Raw genomic sequence first — 20,748 nt, 5'->3', positions numbered from 1 at the left:
GACGGCATTGGATATAAATAAATGAGTTTTTGTTTAAAGTATGAAAGTAATGGTATAACTTAAATAAAAACAACCATCCCATACGGACGGCAAGAGAATTGTTTAAAAAATTGTCTGTTGTTTTGTACACATTTAGGGTTTTTTGAGGGGGGCGGGGGCTTTTTTCTTCTTCTTTTTTAAGGGGGCGAGGGGTATTTTGATATTAGAGATGCGCTGTCTAACCGAACTTCTTGTTAAAATGACCTTCCATGAAACCTGAATTCTGGTACATATTACGGTCAATATAACATGACTAAGCAGGGTTACAGTCAGTCATAAATTTCCCCTTCAGAAGACGTCTTTCATCGTGACCCCCAAAAACACCCAGTCAATTAGTTATTTCGAAATTTTGAGCCGCTTCTCGGGGGAAAATGCTGGGGACTTTTTCTACCACCCCATGCTGGCTTTACACTCACAACAAAATTAGCCCCTCCCCCGGGGTATGTGAACCCCGGGACATGTAGCTTAACCCTGTTCAGATATAGCTCTTTCCGGGTCGTACAAATGTCAACTGAAATGTCTTGGGAATTCCCAATAAATGTTTCTTCTCATAGAATGGCACTTCTGTCAGTAGGTTTCTTCAAAATTGAGAAATAAGAAATTATTGGTCAATGCGAGACGAAAATTGGTATAATCTATACAACAGCGGCCTTTGGAAGACACCTTTTTTATGACAATTTGTAACTTGTTGATAAGGTTAACCGAATTATAGTGTTTGGTGCTGATGCAATGGGTCAAGGTAGAAACATCTTCTGAATATTGGTTAGAAATGTAATTCAATAATCAAGAAACGGTTTTCAACTTTTAAAACATCTTCCATTATGAACCTATTATGAGTGTTTGGAAAATACATAAATTGTTCAGTACAAACGCATATCTCAGACTTGCAAATGTTTGTTCTTGGTAAACAATAGCCTTTTGTCAAGGCGCTTGCGGCACACCTGATAGCACGCACAGCCCCAAAAATGTAACGCACGAAAAACGACTATCACCGCGAGCGGCGAAGCCGCGAAGCGCCTTTACCAACTCGTTTTTGGGGGGCCTTATGTTTTTCTTTACATTTGTCAACGATTTTGGTGGGAGAAAATGTAACGAATTTGCATCGAACGTTCTTGTGACGTCATGCAAGTAATTATGGCTTCTTATTGGCCAGCAACTCACCACGCTAATGCATTGTGCATTACATTTTCCCCCACCAAAATCGTTGGCAAATGTAAAGAAAAAACATAAGGCCCCAAAACGAGTTGGTAAAGGCGCTTCGCGGCTTCGCCGCTCGCGGTGATAGTCTTTTTTCGTGCGTTACATTTTTGGGGTTGTGCGTGCCATTCGGTGTGCCGCGTGCGCCTTGACTAAAGGCTAGGTAAACAATAGCCCCAGCACATATTTTCTCATGGTTCTCACTATAGCCCCCCCCCCCCAATAGCCCCCCCCCCCAACACCATATTTACACCACTTTTGTTGAAGGCTTATTGGTCAACTGGTCCTGCATGCATCTCAGAGAAAAGCACGTGACTATGGTCATTAGACTATAATTATTATTATTGGTTTATTAAAAAACATCCAAACTTGGCAGCCAGAGGCTAAATTGCGTTTAAAATTACAGAGCATAAGAAAATATATATACTATTTTTTTTTTATTACGCAAAAACATTAAGATATAAAAAATATTTACTTAAGTACAAATACAAAATACAAGATATTCAAAGACTAAAATACAAAAATACTTTCCACTAGGGAGGCATAACACACCTCTTGCTATAAACTCTGTTAAGTGCTACTATTAATTTAATATTTTAAAAGATCATAAATAGAAGCACAAAATAAACAATTGCACTACAAGAGCATGCAGCAGAGGCAAGTTAAAAATAAATAGCATGATATTTGTATCTTGCTTTATTAAGATATGTACTTTCTAAAATATCCTTCGCAGGAAATCCCCCCCATCTTTCAAAAATCCCAGTGTGAATACGGGGGAACATATATCAAGTAGAATTTGAAATCAGGCGAGGTTTACGGTAGCGCCATATGTTAAACATCTCTCTGAGTGGTGTTCTGAAGAACGAAAAGATTTACAACACCAGTTCCTTTCAGAACCAATCAAAAAGAGATTTACACATAGTGGTACCGTTTACCTCCACCCGTGTCTAAAGTTTCACCATTGGTGATGAAAGCTCATTGGCCAACCACTTGACTCTGCGTCTCAGATCAAAGCACGTGACTCTGGCTGAGTCACTGCTATATTCTTCGTGGGAAATCCCCTCTATCTTTAAGACACTGTAACTCCAGGAGCGTGGATACCGGGAAACACGGGTCATCAAGTTCCTCTTAACACGGAAGGGTTATAAAACCATGATGCTCGGCTGTACAATCACAACTTCGCGAAGTCTTGATCAGGAAGAGACGTTACTACTTTGAGCTTGTATTGAAATAGTGTTATGTGATTGGAGCCATCGCATGGTGAGGTGTCAACGTAGCAGAGCAGTTTCCCGAATTCCGATAAATTTACTCTGCGATAGAAGAGTTTAATTCTGTAGTGAGGCAATTTCTCAAAAGAACATAACCTACGCGAGTAGATACATGGTGTAAACGCAAAACAGATTTTAACAGTATTATGGCATCGAACACGAAAGTTTGTGGAGTGTTTCTCATATTATGTGTGTTGTACATGTACACTACCAGTGTAGAAGGAATTATGCTAAATGTGCTCCATCTACCGCTGCAGAAAAACATCGAAGTAGAAGAAGGGAACAACATTTACCTGAACTGTCAGGGTGAAGGTTTAAGCTCTGATATGTCTATAATCTGGCGCAACTCGAACAACGAAACACTGACAACGGGAGGCAGGTTCTTAGTCGAGCCCGAAGACTTGGTCAGCCGGGGTGATGGTTCGCCGAACAAGCAGAACGCCCTGAGTATTTCGTCCGTCCAGGGGCGTGATAGAGGAGTCTACCACTGCCTTGTCGTCCAGCACACCTCGGCGTATGAATATCTCGTACTTGAGACAATGGAGTTAACAGTTACGGTGTATACCTTTCCAGACGACACAAACCCGGAGTGTACACCGGGAGAAGACACAACTATTTTCACCGGCGATGTCCTGTCCCTCAGGTGCGAATCGTCGCTGGGTTACCCCGAGGTAAATCTGATGATTACTTCAATGAATGAGGACGTTCAAAACGAGCTATGGAACACTGAGATCAGTACTGATGGTAGGATTGTTCGGAGCTTGAACTTGACGGCCAGCCTTGCCCACGACGGGGTAGTTATCTCATGCAATATCACGAGCATTCGCTATCCCTCAAGAAAACGGTCCTGCGTCTTTGCTCCGATTTCGGTACGACAGAAACCGGTATCTTTAATGCAAACTCTTACAACTCGGCTCAACAGCCGGATTCACTTCAACCCTGTAGAATCAACCACTACCGATTCTACAGACTTTCCGACCGCCATCTTGCCTACCAACTCGCCTACCAACTCGCCTACCGACTTGCCTACCGCCATCTTGCCTACCGACTCGCCTACCAACTCGCCTACCGTCTTGCCTACCACCGTCTTGCCTACCACCATCTTGCCTACCAACTCGCCTACCATATTGCCAACCAACTCGCCTACAGTCTCGCCTACCAACTCGCCTACCATCTTGCCTACCAACTCGCCTACCAACTCACCTACCACCTTGCCAAACGCCATCTTGGCTACCGACCCGCCTACAAACTCGCCTACCGTCTTGTTGAGCGCCGTCTTGCCAACCAACTCGCCTGCCGTCTTGCCTACCATCATCTTGCCTACCGACTCGCCTACAAACTCGCCTACCGTCTTGTCCACCACTGCCTCGCCTACCAACTCGCCGACCGTCTTTTTGACCGCTGCCTTGCCTACCAACTCGCCTACCAACTTGCCTACCGTCTTGTTGACCGCCAACTCGCCTACAAACTCACCTACCGTCTTACCGGCCGCCATCTTGCCTACCAACTCGCCTACCGTCTTGCCTACCGCCATATTGCCTACCAACTCGCCTACCGTCTCGCCTACCAACTCGCCTACCGTGTTGCCTACCACCATCTTGCCTAGAGACTCGCCTACCGTATTGCCAAACGCTGTCGTGTCTGCCTTCTTGCCGACCAACTCCCATGCCCCTTCGCCTACCAGTTTGCCGACCATCGAGTCAGTCACTTCCCAGGATGAGAGCCCAGTCACTGCAGCTTCGTCGACAACCAGTTTCTTGCCGTTTCATACTCATCAAAAACCATCTGATGATGACTTTCCTTGGTTCGGGGCGACCGTTTTGTTTACTGTAATGTCATTTATTATTATAGTGATGTTTATTAAGAAGTCGACCTCCCGGGTGGGTGTGGTCGACCACACCCAACACAAACAACCGAGAATAATCTACGTGTCGGCAATCTCTCCGATTTGATGTGCCTTTAAAAAAAGAAAAGGATCTAATTAAGAACTTAGTAGGAGGAATAATCTTCAACAAAAAACAGTCTGCAGTAATTTTTGATAGACTTTTGTATAAATTATAATAATGTAAATTATTCAAACATGAGAGTGTCATCAGTCTTCAACATTAACTTTCAAGCAATTTGTTTATTAAACCATAAACCACACGGAAACTTTGGTGTTGCAGATGAAGTCATTTGTTAAGCCACAATTTCTTTCTGTGAAATCAAAGTTAAAACAAAGGGTGGAAATCTTCCACCGGTCTGCGCAGCTTAATCGTTTGATGAGTAAAATGATTTTGTTTTTTTTTAAAGTCAGTTATTTATTTATTTTGATGATCGCTTAATGTAGATTTGAGGCTTGTTTGTTTAGGTTTTGGTCGGTTTGAGGTTGGTGTTGTATCCCGCGAACCACATGTGGTTCACCACAAACCGCTTACCAGTTACTTTTACCAGCTTCAAGTTTGTGGTCAAGTTTACTTCCATAAAATATTATTATTAAAAGAAACCTTTGGTCGTTTTTAAAAGACTTCATTGTCAATTACTAAAAGATAACTTTTTGCGTAACAACTTAGTAACAAGCAATGGGGAGCTGTTTATAGCACAAAACATCGTGAAAACGGCTCCCTCTGAAGTAACGTATAGTTTTTGAGAAAGAGGTAATTTCGCACTCAAATGCTAAAAGATCTCAGTCCTGAAGCACTTTATTAGGCATCAGAAAGCACACCCATTTGTGCAATAATTGTGTTTTTTCGTTAATTATTCTTTTGCAACTTTGATGGACAGTGGAGTCCACATTTTCACAGATCTAACATTTTATTAATATTTTGGGATCCAAAGTGAGGAAACTCGTCTTTGACATTTTAACCAAACGTGTCCTGGGGTGGATTTCACAAAGAGTCAAGACTAGTCTTATCTTGAGTTAGGACCAGTTACTCGCCCTAACTTAGGACTATCCATGCAATTTGTATATCTCCTAGGACTAGTCCTAAGTTAGGACTAGTCCTAACTCTTTGTGAAATCGACCCCAGTGCCCCTTAATATCGAGCTACACTATTACAATGATAAACAATGCGGTGATAAGTTTCTGTCAACAACCAAACCTTTATGTGATTGTTGTCTGTAAATATTATGTCTGTACTTTCTCATTCCGCGACCAGTAACTCCTTTATAAAACATAATTGAAAACGCAGAAGTTTAGAGCTGGATAAAACATGTAAATTAGTATGTAAATGTGAATAAAGATAGTGGTAAAAAAAGTTTAATCAAACTGATACCAGATTCCATTTCTTTTTTATTTCTTTGTGTTATAAAAATAAACTTGGGAATTATACTCTTGCATATCTTTAGTGACTAAAAGCAGATAACTCCATTGGCCGTAAGCGCAGAATATGTGGTAAGCATTTCCACAAACCTTGCTAAGCACATTATAGTAATGCTTAACATAATTAATAAGCCCCAATTACAATAAGTTTTGTTGTGGCTGGTGCCCCGATTCACGCAATTTACCAGACACACACATTATGCTTTGGTGGTGTGTTTCACGAGACAACTGGGCTGAATTTATTTTTTCGGAGTTGCTCCTCGTACTTTTTTTCGTAATAAAAGTTGACTTCTTGAGAAGAAACATGCACGGGAAACATGTCCTGACTAGGGGAGCATGTTGGTAGGGGGGGGGGGACAAGTGGATAATTTGGAAACAAACATTTCAGGGAAAATGAGCCTAAAATAGGTATGTTAAAATGCGAGTACAAAAAGTGTCGCCAATACTCGTCAAATTTATTTAATGGCGTATTCTGGATAATTTCCATTTTGTTTATATTTGTTTATAATGGTTTGACCCTAAATCAGAATGGGGAATGCTTTAAATTCCGACGCCCCTATGCTCCGACACTCATGGTAGTGCTGGGGTAAGGTTAGGGGAGGGTAAGGGTGGGGAATAGGAAAATACACCAGGGTCTCGGAGTATGAGTATGTAACCACCAACATACCTTATTTGTTACATTTCTTTGCCGATGTTGCAGGTATGAGAATTTCAAGAAAGTTGGATTTCATTTATATTTCATCACAAGACGAGTTGTGTGTTTCTTCGTGATGTGGCACTTTAAAGAGACGGACTTCCGGGTCGCCAGGCCAGGGTGATACTCTACTCCCAAAGGTAGCTGAACTTCTTCTTGGAATAAATACCTATGAATTGATCAAATTGATGAAGAAAATTGCTCGATGTGTAGCTGATTTATGTGGGAAATGTACTTTAGTATTTTTGGGAAGTATAGAATTGGCAGGTTCAAAATCTATAGTGATCGGGAGAGTTTTTTGTTTTGATTTGCTTTTTTTTTTTTTTTTTTTTTTTTTTGGGGGGGGGGGGAGTTTTATTACTCTTGGCTTCGGTTGGGGATCTCTTGGGTCATGTCCTTCAAAAAGTGGTTTTCAAGAAAAGTTCTGTTCATGGAACCGGATAGGAACTATGGTACATGTGTGAGTATGAAATGTGACTTTTGAGCTAATGATGTTGCACGTACTTTGAACTGATTTATATAATGCGGTTGACAAGGGGACTGTTTCTTAAAGGAACACGTTGCCTTGGATCGGACGAGTTGGTCTTTAAAAAGCGTTTGAAACCGTTTGTTATTGAATGCATATGGTTGGAAAGATGTTTTAAAAGTAGAATAAAATGATCCACACAATTATTACTCAAAATTGCACGGTTTTCATTTTACGTCGCGAACTAACACGATCGGCCATTTATGGGAGTCAAATATAAATGGCCGACCGCGTTAGTCGACGAGGTAAAAAGAAAACCGTGCAATTTTGAGGCATATTTGTGTAGATCATTGTATTCTACCTTTACAATATCTTTCTAACCATATCGATTTTATAACAAACGGTCAAAGAACGCTTTTCAAAGACCAACTCGACCGATCCAAGGCAACGTGTTCCTTTAAAAGTATTCTCCCTTGATTTTACTATTATGTTGATACCTGATGACGTCAGAACATTGAGGTAAAACAATTTTCAACAATGTTTTTATTTTGCCTTGTTTCCCCCTTTCAGATCTTTGTATGAATGCAGACAGTGGCAGTCTTCTTGCAGACATGACACCAACATTGTTAACCTTCACGCATCAATCTGACCCCAATGACATCATAAAACCCTTTACAGAAATTGTCAGGAGCTTTAGGTCAAACAGATTATCCGAAAGGCAAGTATACTTTCAGTGTAAGACTTAAGAATTCACATAATCGTATTTATTACATTAGTACCAACGTCAATGCTTGGTAATACATTTTTATTTGAAAGCTGTCATTCTTAATTTGTTAGCCTCGAGTCAGACACCAGACTATAACAGAACAATGGACACATATATTATGTGTTTCATCTAAATTCTTCAAATACTATACTCAGAAATGACACATGTACACAGAGCTTAAATTTCGCTTTAATTTTTATTTGCTGCCCTTAACAGCTGGAGTTCAAGCTGACATTGTATTTCAATTTGCAACACTGATTTAATGCAAAGGTACTCTGCAGTTTTTAAAAGTTTAGGTTAGAAAATAATCTTCATCTTACAAAATTATCACAAGTTTCACAAGGGTTTTATTAAGGTTTAAGTAACCATACATGATGTCTGCAAGTACTACATACAATGAATGCACATTACACAGTTAATCAAGTTTAACATTAGTAGTATGTCACTAAACCATACACCCCTTGCACTAAAAACTCCACAAGCTTCTAATGTCTGCCATGCTTACCATTTTGTGGAGTCAGATTTTATGTAAAATTATGTTAAGCAGATTTTGGATTTGGGGGAAAACCACACAATTCCAAAGGGCATGTTGCTCAAAATGATTACTGCCTCAGAACAAGACGAGTTGTGGATTTCACAAAGAGTTAAGACTAGGCTTATCTGGAGTTAGGACGGGTTACTCACCCCAACTTAGGACTAGCCTTAAGTTTTTAATAAACTTTAAAGAGTCCTAGGACTAGTCCTTATAGTTAGAACTATCTTTGTAAAATTGACCCCAGTCGTCATTATTTTGAACAACTTTTGAATTTATGTGGAAATTATGACCAGTGTCGTATCTTGCCGGCCAGAAGGCCTCACGAATGTACAAGGTTATTCTTGTTGTAAACAACGGTTACGTGGTCTTTGACAATGAACCTTTGTTAACAATAACAAAACTAAGTTATTATTTTACGATTTTAACTGGTTGAAAGGATTGTAAGTTCACCTCAGTAAAATATCTCTATTTGCAATCAGTTTAGTTTAATAATGAAATCCATTGCTATGCTTCAAATTAACCTGTTGTTATTAAATGATTCAAATTTGTTGTTGTCTCTTTGTCAACAGTTGTTGAGCTCAATGGTCTAGTGGTTAAAGTACTGCTTCAAGTGAGGAAGGCTGTTGGTTGGAACTCCACCAAGGTGCCTTTGGATCCTGCAGCCCTTGTCATACTTTTGTGTAGGGCAAGATGAATAATGTAAGTGCACAGCACTTTATAACTAACCAAATAACCCCCCAAAACATTGAGAAATTTTACAATATTTTGACAAACCTATACTTTAAGGCCAAAGCATTTCTTGTACTGATGACTCATCCATAAAGAATGTGCTCGTTTGAATCAACTTTATAGCTTTTGGGGTCAAGAGCCATTAACAGTAGTTGTAAAACAATCCAAACTTACAAACTCATAAGTCCGTCCATCCTTCATGGTACACAGAGCTTTACATACTTAGTTGTAGGCTAAACGAAATAATGTAAGAATTACTTTAAATCCAAGGCATTTCTCTATAGATTAGTCAACCATAAAGAATGTGCTCATTTGAATATTGGCATACATTAATTCAATTTGATAGCTTTTGGGTCAAGAGGCTATATAGGATAGTGTAGTAAAACAACCGAAACCATTCACAAAGTTCTATTTGATAAATCCATCATTCAGATTATCTTTTCAAAATACAACAATAAATAGTGGTTTCCTTTAAGACGTCATATCTGTCTCTCAGTGATGCTCTCAGAGATGCTCAAGGCGCTGTAACATTCAGCATTTCTTGCAAGGTGCTTGTATGTGGGACTACATTTGAATTATGAGATCTACTCCTTTGACATAGTACCATGTAATGTTTTACAAGGTGCTGTGGCGCAATATGCTGCCAATACTTATTCTGGTTATTGTGAAACATACCTTGGGTAGGATTCAAACCCACAACCTTGTGATTTCTAGTCCAACGTCTAACCACAAGACCATGGTTACTACAAAACTTATTCCAGTCATCGGAAACCAGCGATTAGCTTGGGTAGGATTCAAACCAACAACCTTTTGATTGCAAGTCCTGCAGTCTAACCACTTGACCATAGTGACTAAAATACTTATTCTAGTCATTGTGAAACTTCAACTTGGGTAGGATTCAAACCAACAACCTTGTGATTGCAAGTCCTGCAGTCTAACCACTTTATCATGGTGACTGCAATACTTATTCTAGTCATTGTTTAACTTTAGCTTGGTAGGATTCAAACCAACAACCTTGTGATTGCAAGTCCTGCAGTCTAACCACTTGACCATGGCGACTACAATTACTCTAGTCATTGTGAAACTTTAACTTGGGTAGGATTCGAACCCACAACCTTTTGGTTGCAAGTCCTGCAGTCTAACCACTAGACCACTCGATACAAGAAACTAAGCAAATGCCCCCATTGCAATTCAGCCCAAGCTTGATTCGGCCCATTTATTTACAGTCATTTGCAGCTTTTATACAAATGGTAAAGCTAGGTACAAGTCTACGCCAATTTTCTTTTTTGTTCACCCTAAAAATAGTCTAGTGACAATTAAAAACTCACTATTGATTGTCGATTCCACCAGCAGATAGATGTACTTTGGAACATGAGAGCAAAAGGAGTTGTGCTGATCAAGTGGTAAGTCTCTTATGCTATGACTGTAGCGTTAAAAGTTTTAATAGATTCAAAATAAAAGGGGAAGAAGTAACTAAATATTGTTTTTTGTTTTACCATTCCAAAACAAACTTTGTTCTTTTTATTCACAGCTATATTTATGTCAGATACAATCTGTGAAGCTAATTAAACAATCCCATTATTTTTTACATTTCTATTTACACGCACACACCTCACAAGATTTTGTTTTATAAGTCCATGAAAATATTTACACTCCATTTCGAAAAACAAAAGGAAAAAAACAAAACAATGTACAATAAGTTCAATACCCTGGATTAATTTTACATCACACTTCAGATCATGTATTATTTAAATAAACTTTAACTATTTGTTTTTGCATTATAGCAAACACAGTTTATGTTTAAGTCTTCAGTGAAAATTTAACACCATCATTTCAAAAGACGTTAATCTAAAATTTGACAATACCTTGGTCTACCTCAACACAAGCTGCATTGATTGTTTGATTTTCTTGCAGCCTATTTAAGTATTTATCTAATTTAAAAACTAAGTTGCCCATAATGCAGACAGCGTTTCTAGAAGTAATATTTCATGTGGTCCACACTGCAAAAAAAAGGTTATTACTTTTAAGGTTATAACAGTTGTTACTTATACATCAATCGTGTTCTTTGAATGTACATGTCATCAAACCAAATCAGTCTAGAAAGTAGGCTGGTCCCTTCATATGCATTGATTGTCAGCAGTATTGGCAATTGGGGTACTATACAAAGATGGCCGCAGCCTGTTCTTGTTCATTCATGTCCAGGAGTGCATTTTGGCGACCCCAACCAATGCCAACTGACTCAACAAGTCTGTTACCGGTTGGTCTAAACAGCATCGTCATCGCACTCAACCGAATACGAAAAAAAAAACCGCTCAACCGATAACCAATGTTTCTGGTTAGGGTCGCCAAAACACACTCTAGTTCAATTATCCACAGTTCATGGAACTCTCTTCCTTCAAAACAAAGGGGGCGCTATTTATTGATTTTCGCATGAATCACAATAGACATTCAATTTTATTTACAACTGAACATTATACAAAAATTATGACAAATTATTAAAGAAATTCTGCTTCAAAATCACCAATTCTATAATAAATTAAACACTGTTTTGGCTGGTTTTCTTTACATTATTATTGAAGACAACAAAAATAATAACTTGGTCATTACTTTAAAACTTAAATAGTACTCTGGATCTAGAGGTCAAACTGTGTACTTCTCTTCCAATCATAAATACAGGTATTTTACAGGCTGCACGATTTAATCAAATGCAGGTTTTCTTTACATGCCTTCCCAGGGGCGAATGTTTATGTACATTTTAAAGGAAGCAAATGGATGAAGAAGATAAAAAGAAAAGAAAACAAGGAAAAACAAAACTGACGGTAATGGTTCAGAATGTTTTTTTGAGAAAATAATGCTATCCCTTCTGTATACACATTTGTACTAAGAATTTTGAAATTGTGTCTCTTCCTATTTTGCAATCTCTTTCAAAATGAACAGAATCACCGAAAAGAAGTTGGAAATGGATCGGCTAACGTCACCCGGACAGCTCTCCAGTGGATGCCAGAAGGCAGACAGAAAGACCCAAAACAACCTGGCGTTGAGCTGTGAAGGTGAAATGAGGACCTTTAACGAAACTGGGCCTTAACGGACAAGAATGGAGCAACTTCATAGCTGCCCTACATGCTAACAGAAGCATAGACGGCAGATAGTAAGTAAGAATCACCTCATTTAAGTGCTATGCACACAACAGCAATTTAACTGTGGTCCCTTGTTTAATTTAAGCATGGTTGTAAAATGTAGCAATGTTTGACAAGACTTTGCAAGAGACCATGGAAAGTAGAACAAATTGTTGTCCTTGTACAATCATGCTACAATTTAGCAAGAGACCCTTGCAAACTGCTCTCGGGCTTATGACAAGCTGAGTGAACGACTTCAAACCTGATACATACTTCTACACCCACTCAACTTTCAGAACCATCGCCTCTTTGAGGCAAGAATATTACAACGTTTAACCATTCAAATATTTGTATTTTTTTACCCTTCGCACCTTGCAAAGCTTTACAACGTAGAGTAGAGAGCATCACTGCAACTTGGTTCTTATGAGAATCGTTAAAGCCGATTGTAGAATGTTTGTGTTTCCAGAACTTTCCTTGCTCAGTGTGATGTCAAGGGTGTTCCTCTCCATATCTTGGACAATCTCACCGAGTTAAAGGTGGTTTAACTATTCTTAGATTGATAAACGTACCCCTTCGCAGGCACATCATGTGGATCTTGAAGGGGGGTTCTTCCAGAAAGACGCAGCAGTCCGTGAAGTCATTTGGTGAAGTTGCTGCCCTTTGCTAGTTCGCTATCCTTTATGATCCTTCCTTGAAGTGAACGGATTGTCAGGTAAGAGTTACTCCTTCTCGTAAAATGTCTGCGAGTATTTCTTGAAGTGTTCCCAGTGGTGTATGTATAGGGCTTTTTAGACACTCGACAGCGCCTCGATGTACCCAGTATTCTGAATAGTTTGGATTTCCCGTAGTTTGCTGATCTCCTTCTGAGCACTGGACAAATCAGCAATGTGGCGGATTTCCTTCTCTTTTAACTTCTTGATGTCATGTTGCCAGCTCTGGAAAAAAAAAAGAGATAGAACTTATAAGTAACCACAAAATGGACCGAGATCGGGGCTCAATTTCACGGCTCCTCTGTAAGCAAAGATTTTACGCTTATGGAAGCAGCGAATTCTGCGCTAAAGTATAGCATATTTTTAGGTTTGCAGAGATTTATGTTTGTGTTTTTGCCTACTTCATGTAGGGATTCTCTGCTTACACATCTTGTGCAGAATTTGGGGGTTGCACAGTGAGCGTAGAATGGCGATTGTTAGCGCTGAACTCGGCAGAAAGCAGAGCCATGATATTGGACTCAGATTCATTTATTTGTCATCAATAATCAAACTTTCTTCTAACTTGTTTTTCTTCTCGTTGTTTTCTCCACCTCAGGAAAAGATCCACGAGCAGACAGCTGGGACCTCCATGGGATCTCCTACATCCCCGGTCCTAGCTGACATCTTTATGGCAGAGTTTGAGCCGTCATCTCTACTCATCAATGCTGATCTCGGACCCAGCTTGTGGCTCAGCGACGGCACCACAATTAAATAGTAAGTCCAGTTGATTTGGGGTTTGAATCAAGACAAATTTACTTGAACCAACGACCTGTGGATTAACGTGCCAGTACTCTTCTAGCTGAGCCAGCATGTTAATCGGGAGATCGTTGGTTGAAATCCCGCTACAATAAATTTGTCTCAAATTTGTTCAACCCTAAATACAGAATTCATGAAGTACTTCCCTCTGTTACACTGCCCCATAAGTGAACAATTGTACATGACCGTTCTCTTGGCAAATGGAGCGTGATTTTATTACAGATGAAGAGCAGCATGGATGAGAAAAGAAAGAAAGATTCGATGCTTACCACGTTTGTTCTGATGAGATCGAGCTTCTCTGATTTTAACTTGTTAATCTCAGCTCTCATGAACTCTAACTGCTGGGACAAGGTATCTGTAAAAACAAAAAAGGTTCAACTTGTAATCGTCAAATTTTGGCTGAAAATGTGTACAAAGGCATAACCTTGTGTAATTTTCAAATTTTTGCTGAAATATATATGTACAAGAGCCTTGTGAATATTGTGAAACTGTGGCTGAAAAAGTCAAATTTTAGCTGAAAAAGTTATAGCCTTGTGAACTTTGGCTTTGAATTTTGGCTGAAAATGTGTATAAGGCGCATAGTGAATTTGTCAAATTTTGGCTGAAAAGTGTACAAGGCTTGTGAACCTGTCAAATTTTGGCTGAAACTTGTCAAATTTTAGCTTTTGTTAAATTTTAGCTGATAAAGTTCACAAGGCTATAATAAGCCTTGTGAGCTTGTCAAATTTTGGCTGAAACTTGTCAAATTTTAGCTGAAAAAGTGAACAAGGCTATAGCCTTGTTCACTTTGGCTGAAAAAGTTCACAATTTTAGCTGAAAAGGTGTACAAGGCTATATATAGCCTTGTGAACTTGTCAAATTTTGGTTGGAAAAGTGTACTTGTGAACATGTCAAATTTTGGCTGAAACTTGTCAAATTTTAGCTGAAAGGTGTACAAGGCTATAGCCTTGTGAACTTGTCAAATTTTTGCAGAAACTTGTCAAATTTTTGCTGAAAAAGTTCACAAGGCTATATATAGCCTTGCGAACTTGTCAAAATTTGGCTGGAAAAGTGTACAAGGCTTATAGCCTTGTGAACTTGTCAAATTTTGGCTGAAACTTGTCAAATTTTGGCTGAAAAAGTGTACAAGGCTTATAGCCTTGTGAACTTGTCAAATTTTGGCTGAAAAAGTTCACAAGGCTATAGCCTTGTGAATTTGTCAAATTTTGGCTGAAAAAGTTTACAAGGCTATACAAGGCCTTGTGATTTTGTCAAATTTTGGCTGAACTTGTCAAATTTTAGTTGAAAAGTGTACAAGTTTTGGCTGAAAAAGATTAAAAGGCTATAGCCTTGTGATTTTGTCAAATTTTGGCTGGAAAAGTGTACAAGGCTTATAGCCTTGTGAACTTGTCAAATTTTGGCTGAAACTTGTCAAGTTTTAGCTAAAAAGTGTACAAGGCTATAGCCTTGTGATTTTGTCAAATTTTGGCTGAAAAAGATTAAAAGGCTATAGCCTTGTGAACTTCTCAAATTTTGGCTGAAAAAGTGTACAAGGCTATAGCCTTGTGAATTTGTCAAATTTTGGCTGAAAAAGATTACAAGGCTATAGCCTTGTGATTTTGTCAAATTTTGGCTGAAAAAGTTCACAAGGCTATAGCCTTGTGAACTTCTCAAATTTTGGCTGAAACTTGTCAAATTTTAGCTGAAAAGTGTAAAAGGCTATAGCCTTGTGAATTTGTCAAATTTTGGCTGAAAAAGTGTACAAGACTATTGCCTTGTGAACTTGTCAAATTTTGGCTGAAACTTGTCAAATTTTAGCTAAAAAGTGTACAAGGCTATAGCCTTGTGAACTTGTCAAATTTTGGCTGAAACTTGTCAAGTTTTAGCTAAAAAGTGTACAAGGCTATAGCCTTGTGATTTTGTCAAATTTTGGCTGAAAAAGTTCACAAGGCTATATATAGCCTTGTGAATTTGTCAAATTTTGGCTGAAAAAGTGTACAAGGCCTTGTGATTTTGTCAAATTTTGGCTGAAAAAGATTACAAGGCTATAGCCTTGTGATTTTGTCAAATTTTGGCTGAAAAAGTTCACAAGGCTATATAGCCTTGTGAACTTCTCAAATTTTGGCTGAAAAAGTGTACAAGGCCTTGTGATTTTGTCAAATTTTGGCTGAAAAAGATTACAAGGCTTATAGCCTTGTGAACTTCTCAAATTTTGGCTGAAAAAGTGTACAAGGCTATAGCCTTGTGAATTTGTCAAATTTTGGCTGAAAAAGAGTACAAGGCTATAGCCTTGTGAATTTGTCAAATTTTGGCTGAAACTTGTCAAACTTTAGCGGAAAAGTGTACAAGGCTATAGCCTTGTGAATTTTTCAAATTTTGGCTGGAAAAGTGTACAAGACTATAGCCTTGTGAACTTGTCAAATTTTGGCTGAAACTTGTCAAATTTTAGCTGAAAAGTGTACAAGGCTATAGCCTTGTGAATTTGTCAAATTTTGGCTGAAAAAGTGTACAAGACTATTGCCTTGTGAACTTGTCAAATTTTGGCTGAAACTTGTCAAATTTTAGCTAAAAAGTGTACAAGGCTATAGCCTTGTGATTTTGTCAAATTTTGGCTGAAAAAGATTACAAGGCCTAGTGAATTTGTCAAATTTTGGCTGAAGAAGATTACAAGGCTATAGCCTTGTGATTTTGTCAAATTTTGGCTGAAAAAGTTCACAAGACTATAGCCTTGTGAACTTCTCAAATTTTGGCTGAAAAAGTGTACAAGGCCTTGTGAATTTGTCAAATTTTGGCTGAAAAAGAGTACAAGGCTATAGCCTTGTGAATTTGTCAAATTTTAGCTAAAAAGTGTACAAGGCTATAGCCTTGTGATTTTGTCAAATTTTGGCTGAAAAAGATTACAAGGCCTTGTGAATTTGTCAAATTTTGGCTGAAAAAGATTACAAGGCCATAGCCTTGTGATTTTGTCAAATTTTGGCTGAAAAAGTTCACAAGGCCATAGCCTTGTGATTTTGTCAAATTTTGGCTGAAAAAGTTCACAAGGCTATAGCCTTGTGAATTTGTCAAATTTTGGCTGAAAAAGATTACAAGGCTATAGCCTTGTGAATTTTTCAAATTTTGACTGGAAAAGTGTACAAGGCTATATAGCCTTGTGAACTTCTCAAATTTGGGCTGGAAAAGTGTACAAGACTATTGCCTTGTGAACTTGTCAAATTTTGGCTGAAACTTGTCAAATTTTAGCTGAAAAGTGTACAAGGCTATAAGCCTTGTGAATTTGTCAAATTTTGGCTGAAAAAGTGTACAAGACTATAGCCTCGTGAACTTGTCAAATTTTGGCTGAAACTTGTAAAATTTTAGCTAAAAAGTGTACAAGGCTATAGCCTTGTGAATTTGTCAAATTTTGGCTGAAAAAGATTACAAGGCTATAGCCTTGTGATTTTGTCAAATTTTGGCTGAAAAAGATTACAAGGCCTTGTGAATTTGTCAAATTTTGGCTGAAAAAGATTACAAGGCTATAGCCTTGTGATTTTGTCAAATTTTGGCTGAAAAAGTTCACAAGGCTATATAGCCTTGTGAACTTCTCAAATTTTGGCTGAAAAAGTGTACAAGGCTATAGCCTTGTGAATTTGTCAAATTTTGGCTGAAAAAGAGTACAAGGCTATAGCCTTGTGAATTTGTCAAATTTTGGCTGAAAAAGTGTACAAGGCTATAGCCTTGTGATTTTGTCAAATTTTGGCTGAAAAAGATTACAAGGCCTTGTGAATTTGTCAAATTTTGGCTGAAAAAGATTACAAGGCTATAGCCTTGTGATTTTGTCAAATTTTGGCTGAAAAAGTTCACAAGGCTATATAGCCTTGTGAACTTCTCAAATTTTGGCTGAAAAAGTGTACAAGGCTATAGCCTTGTGAATTTGTCAAATTTTGGCTGAAAAAGAGTACAAGGCTATAGCCTTGTGAATTTGTCAAATTTTGGCTGAAAAAGTGTACAAGACTATAGCCTTCTGAACTTGTCAAATTTTGGCTGAAACTTGTCAAATTTTAGCTAAAAAGTGTACAAGGCTATAGCCTTGTGAATTTGTCAAATTTTGGCTGAAAAAGAGTACAAGGCTATAGCCTTGTGTATTTGTCAAATTTTGGCTGAAAAAGAGTACAAGGCTATATAGCCTTGTGAATTTGTCAAATTTTGGCTGAAATTTGTCAAACTTTAGCTGAAAAGTATACAAGGCTATAGCCTTGTGAACTTGTCAAATTTTGGCTGAAACTTGTCAAATTTTGGCTTAAAAAGATTACAAGGCTATAGCCTTGTGAATTTGTCAAATTTTTGCTGGAAAGTGTACAAGGCTATAGCCTTGTGAACTTGTCAAATTTTGGCTGAAACTTGTCAAATTTTGGCTTAAAAAGATTACAAGGCCTTGTGAATTTGTCAAATTTTGGCTGAAATTTGTCAAACTTTAGCTGAAAAGTATACAAGGCTATAGCCTTGTGAATTTGTCAAATTTTGGCTGAAAAAGTTCACAAGAACTTGTGAATTTGTCAAATTTAGGCTGAAAAATTGACAAGGCTATAGCCTTGTGAATTTGTCAAATTTCGGCTGAAAAAAAGTTGCGATTGAGCTCAAATTTTCACAGGTTAGTTATTTTATGCATATGTTGAGATACACCAATTGACAATTGGTGACAATTACCAATAGTGTCCACTGCCTTTAATAAAAGTGCAATAAATAACATAATTACAAGGGAGTGTTTTTATCAAACATTGGTAAATGTTTAAGCTCTAAAATGGTGCAGTAGGCTAATACTAATGCCTTTTCATTGAAATGGACCTATCAATTAGGCATTATACAAAATAAATAATTGATAGTTAAAAACAATGTCAACAATTTTCTAGAAAATTCTACATGTTTTGCTTTGGTCAAGCTGGGGGTGTTGTGTGATTCTTACTTTCTATTTCCAAGGCTGTGGTACACTTTCCTTCAGGACATAGACAAGGGTTGAGTGGACTGGCTTTACTGCTTGGTATACAACCTGATGACATACTTCCCTGTAGTAATAACAATAACAAATTCTTATTTAGCGCATTTCACAATAACCATATCAATGCGCTTTACATTAGTGCCCTGGTCATAGGGCCAATAACATCCCTTTAATGTTTCTCAGCTCCCTTGGGAGTATACAGCCCTGAGCTGCCTGTACGGCGCTTGTGGCTTTTTATACTTAATATCAACCTCTTCCCCTCGCATGTACCCATTTATACCCCTGGGTGAAGAGAAGCAATTATAGTAAAGTATCTTGCTCACGGACACAAGTGTCACGACCGGGATTTAAACCCACACTCCGGTGACTGCACCAGAACTTGAATTCGATGCTCTTAACCACTCAGCCATGACACTTTATGAGTACCAACAATGGAAAGGGATCAAAAGTAACTTTTTGGATCCCATGAACCATGTTCTTGCTGTATATGAAGACACACAGGCAACATTGAGTCAACTTGGAGGCAACCAACTGCACAAAGAACAATTTGGTAGCACAACATACATTTTTCAAACAGTATCTAAATGTTAAAAGCAATTGGGTAGAAACATGTGAATGTCTTGTCTTCTTGGAGATTGCCTGGAAGTGGTTGCTATATCCTTAATTAAGGCCATGCCACACTGGGCAAGTTTTACAGGCAGAGCGAACCAAATGCACTGCAAGTTAAAGGAAAAACTTTGGCAGTACAAGAGACATTTTACTGACAGTATCTTACTGTCACCAAGACACTTGAGAAGGATGAAAGAGTGTATGGTTTTATTCTTTAAGATTGCTTGTAACTGTCAACTGTAAATTTCCCCATGTAGCATGGCTGTTCAGATGACGCCTTCAACTTGTAGGGTCTGTGTTTTATTTCAAAAATTAATAACGGCAGAAGGCATATTTACAATATAGCTCTTTTAAAGTTAGTAACTTTAAAAATATTTAAGAATTGCAAAAGGCATATTTACAAGGTATCTCACCATGCCTGTATCTGAATCTTCATGTTCATGTGGCTCCTCGTCGCTGTTGAAGCTGTCCAAGGATTGGCTTGGTGATACTCGACATGTGTAGATTCTGAACACGGACAACAAATTGGAAGAGTAAAGAAAACATTAAGCATTGCTTACAGTTATTGGCTGAGTATCTTTATGTATAGGATAATGCCCAAGGTACGCATCACTAATGGGTAGGAATGGCGCGTACGAGGGCATAACGCAACTTAACCTCCACATGTGACTTCATGCTGTTGTTACAGCACCCCATGGTGCAGTATTGTTCAACATGTACCCATCGGATTGAAACAACTGTATGAGGTCACAGGTGGAGGTTAAAATATAAAGGCCGGTTCATAGTCGGTCGCGCGATGGTCACGCGATGGAAATCTTGATGCTGACCAACTATAAACCGGCCTGTAACAGGCTTTAGGGATTGGGGATGATGGGCCAGAAAGTTTGGTTTTAAGGACGTACCTCGTTGTCCTCGAGTGTGCAACATCAGGAGAGCTATTGAGAGAGTTGGAGGACGATTTGTGCGATTCCTGGCTGCCATTGATACTTTCTGAGGAATGTGATGACCGACTCATCATGCTGTCTCTGTAGTAGTGGGAATAACATTTTAAGTTGGTTTTAAAACTTTGCATGGTGGAAGTATAATTAGGTGAGGTTTGTGGTAACACCATGTGAAAATTCTCTTTCTAGTAATGTTGGTTCGGAACAAAACCGGTGGTTGACAACTGACTTCATGAAGTTCATGACAGAGTTATCAACCACAGGCCCTTTTCAGAATTACAGTTAAGTGTCTTGCTTAAGGACACAAGTTCCGGGACCAAAATATGAACCCACAATGTGATCAGACTCAACCACCACAACTCGAATTCAGTGCGCTAGACCAGTCTGCCATGACACTCCACACACACACAAACAATCTTTGTTGGGATTTGTAATTACCTTTTTCTCTTTGGTTCTTTCTTGTCTCCAGTACTACCATAGCTTTGGTTACTGCTTGTACTTCTTGTGCTTAGTCTTAGGTTCCGACTACCCTTGGATTGCTGAAGGGAAATACAAAAAAGGATTCATTAAAGTTGGGAAGATATTGCAGACTGCTCACCCACCCAGGCTCCTAGTGGATGCCTGCAACCGT

General features: G+C 38.5%; 2 protein-coding genes across 5 annotated transcripts in view; one reads left to right on the top strand and one right to left on the bottom strand.

Moving 5' to 3' along the window:
* Positions 1–2,436: 2,436 nt before the first annotated feature.
* LOC139950558 (uncharacterized) lies at positions 2,437–5,719 on the top strand. The gene has a single exon (XM_071949301.1). The coding sequence runs from the start codon at positions 2,651–2,653 to the stop codon at positions 4,454–4,456; it is 1,806 nt and encodes a 601-aa protein (XP_071805402.1). The 5' UTR covers positions 2,437–2,650; the 3' UTR covers positions 4,457–5,719.
* A 2,200-nt stretch (positions 5,720–7,919) lies between these two features.
* The window catches only part of LOC139950409 (uncharacterized), a 182,436-nt gene continuing 169,607 nt past the window's right edge, over positions 7,920–20,748 (bottom strand). For 3 of the 4 annotated variants that reach the window (XM_071949065.1, XM_071949066.1, XM_071949067.1), the window contains 6 exons: positions 20,556–20,656; positions 20,079–20,201; positions 19,578–19,683; positions 18,535–18,634; positions 13,886–13,971; positions 7,920–13,046 (listed from right to left, as the gene is read on the bottom strand). In XM_071949065.1, coding sequence (XP_071805166.1) covers positions 12,900–13,046; positions 13,886–13,971; positions 18,535–18,634; positions 19,578–19,683; positions 20,079–20,201; positions 20,556–20,656 — 663 coding nt within the window. In that variant the 3' untranslated portion in view covers positions 7,920–12,899. The remainder of the gene's footprint in view (positions 13,047–13,885; positions 13,972–18,534; positions 18,635–19,577; positions 19,684–20,078; positions 20,202–20,555; positions 20,657–20,748) is intronic. The other variant, XM_071949068.1, reaches the window with a different exon arrangement.

This window comes from Asterias amurensis, chromosome 18, assembly GCF_032118995.1.
Source record: "Asterias amurensis chromosome 18, ASM3211899v1".
Lineage (NCBI taxonomy): Eukaryota > Metazoa > Echinodermata > Asteroidea > Forcipulatida > Asteriidae > Asterias > Asterias amurensis.
Note: the sequence above shows the minus strand (reverse complement) of the source record. Positions and strands in the feature narration are given on the sequence as shown.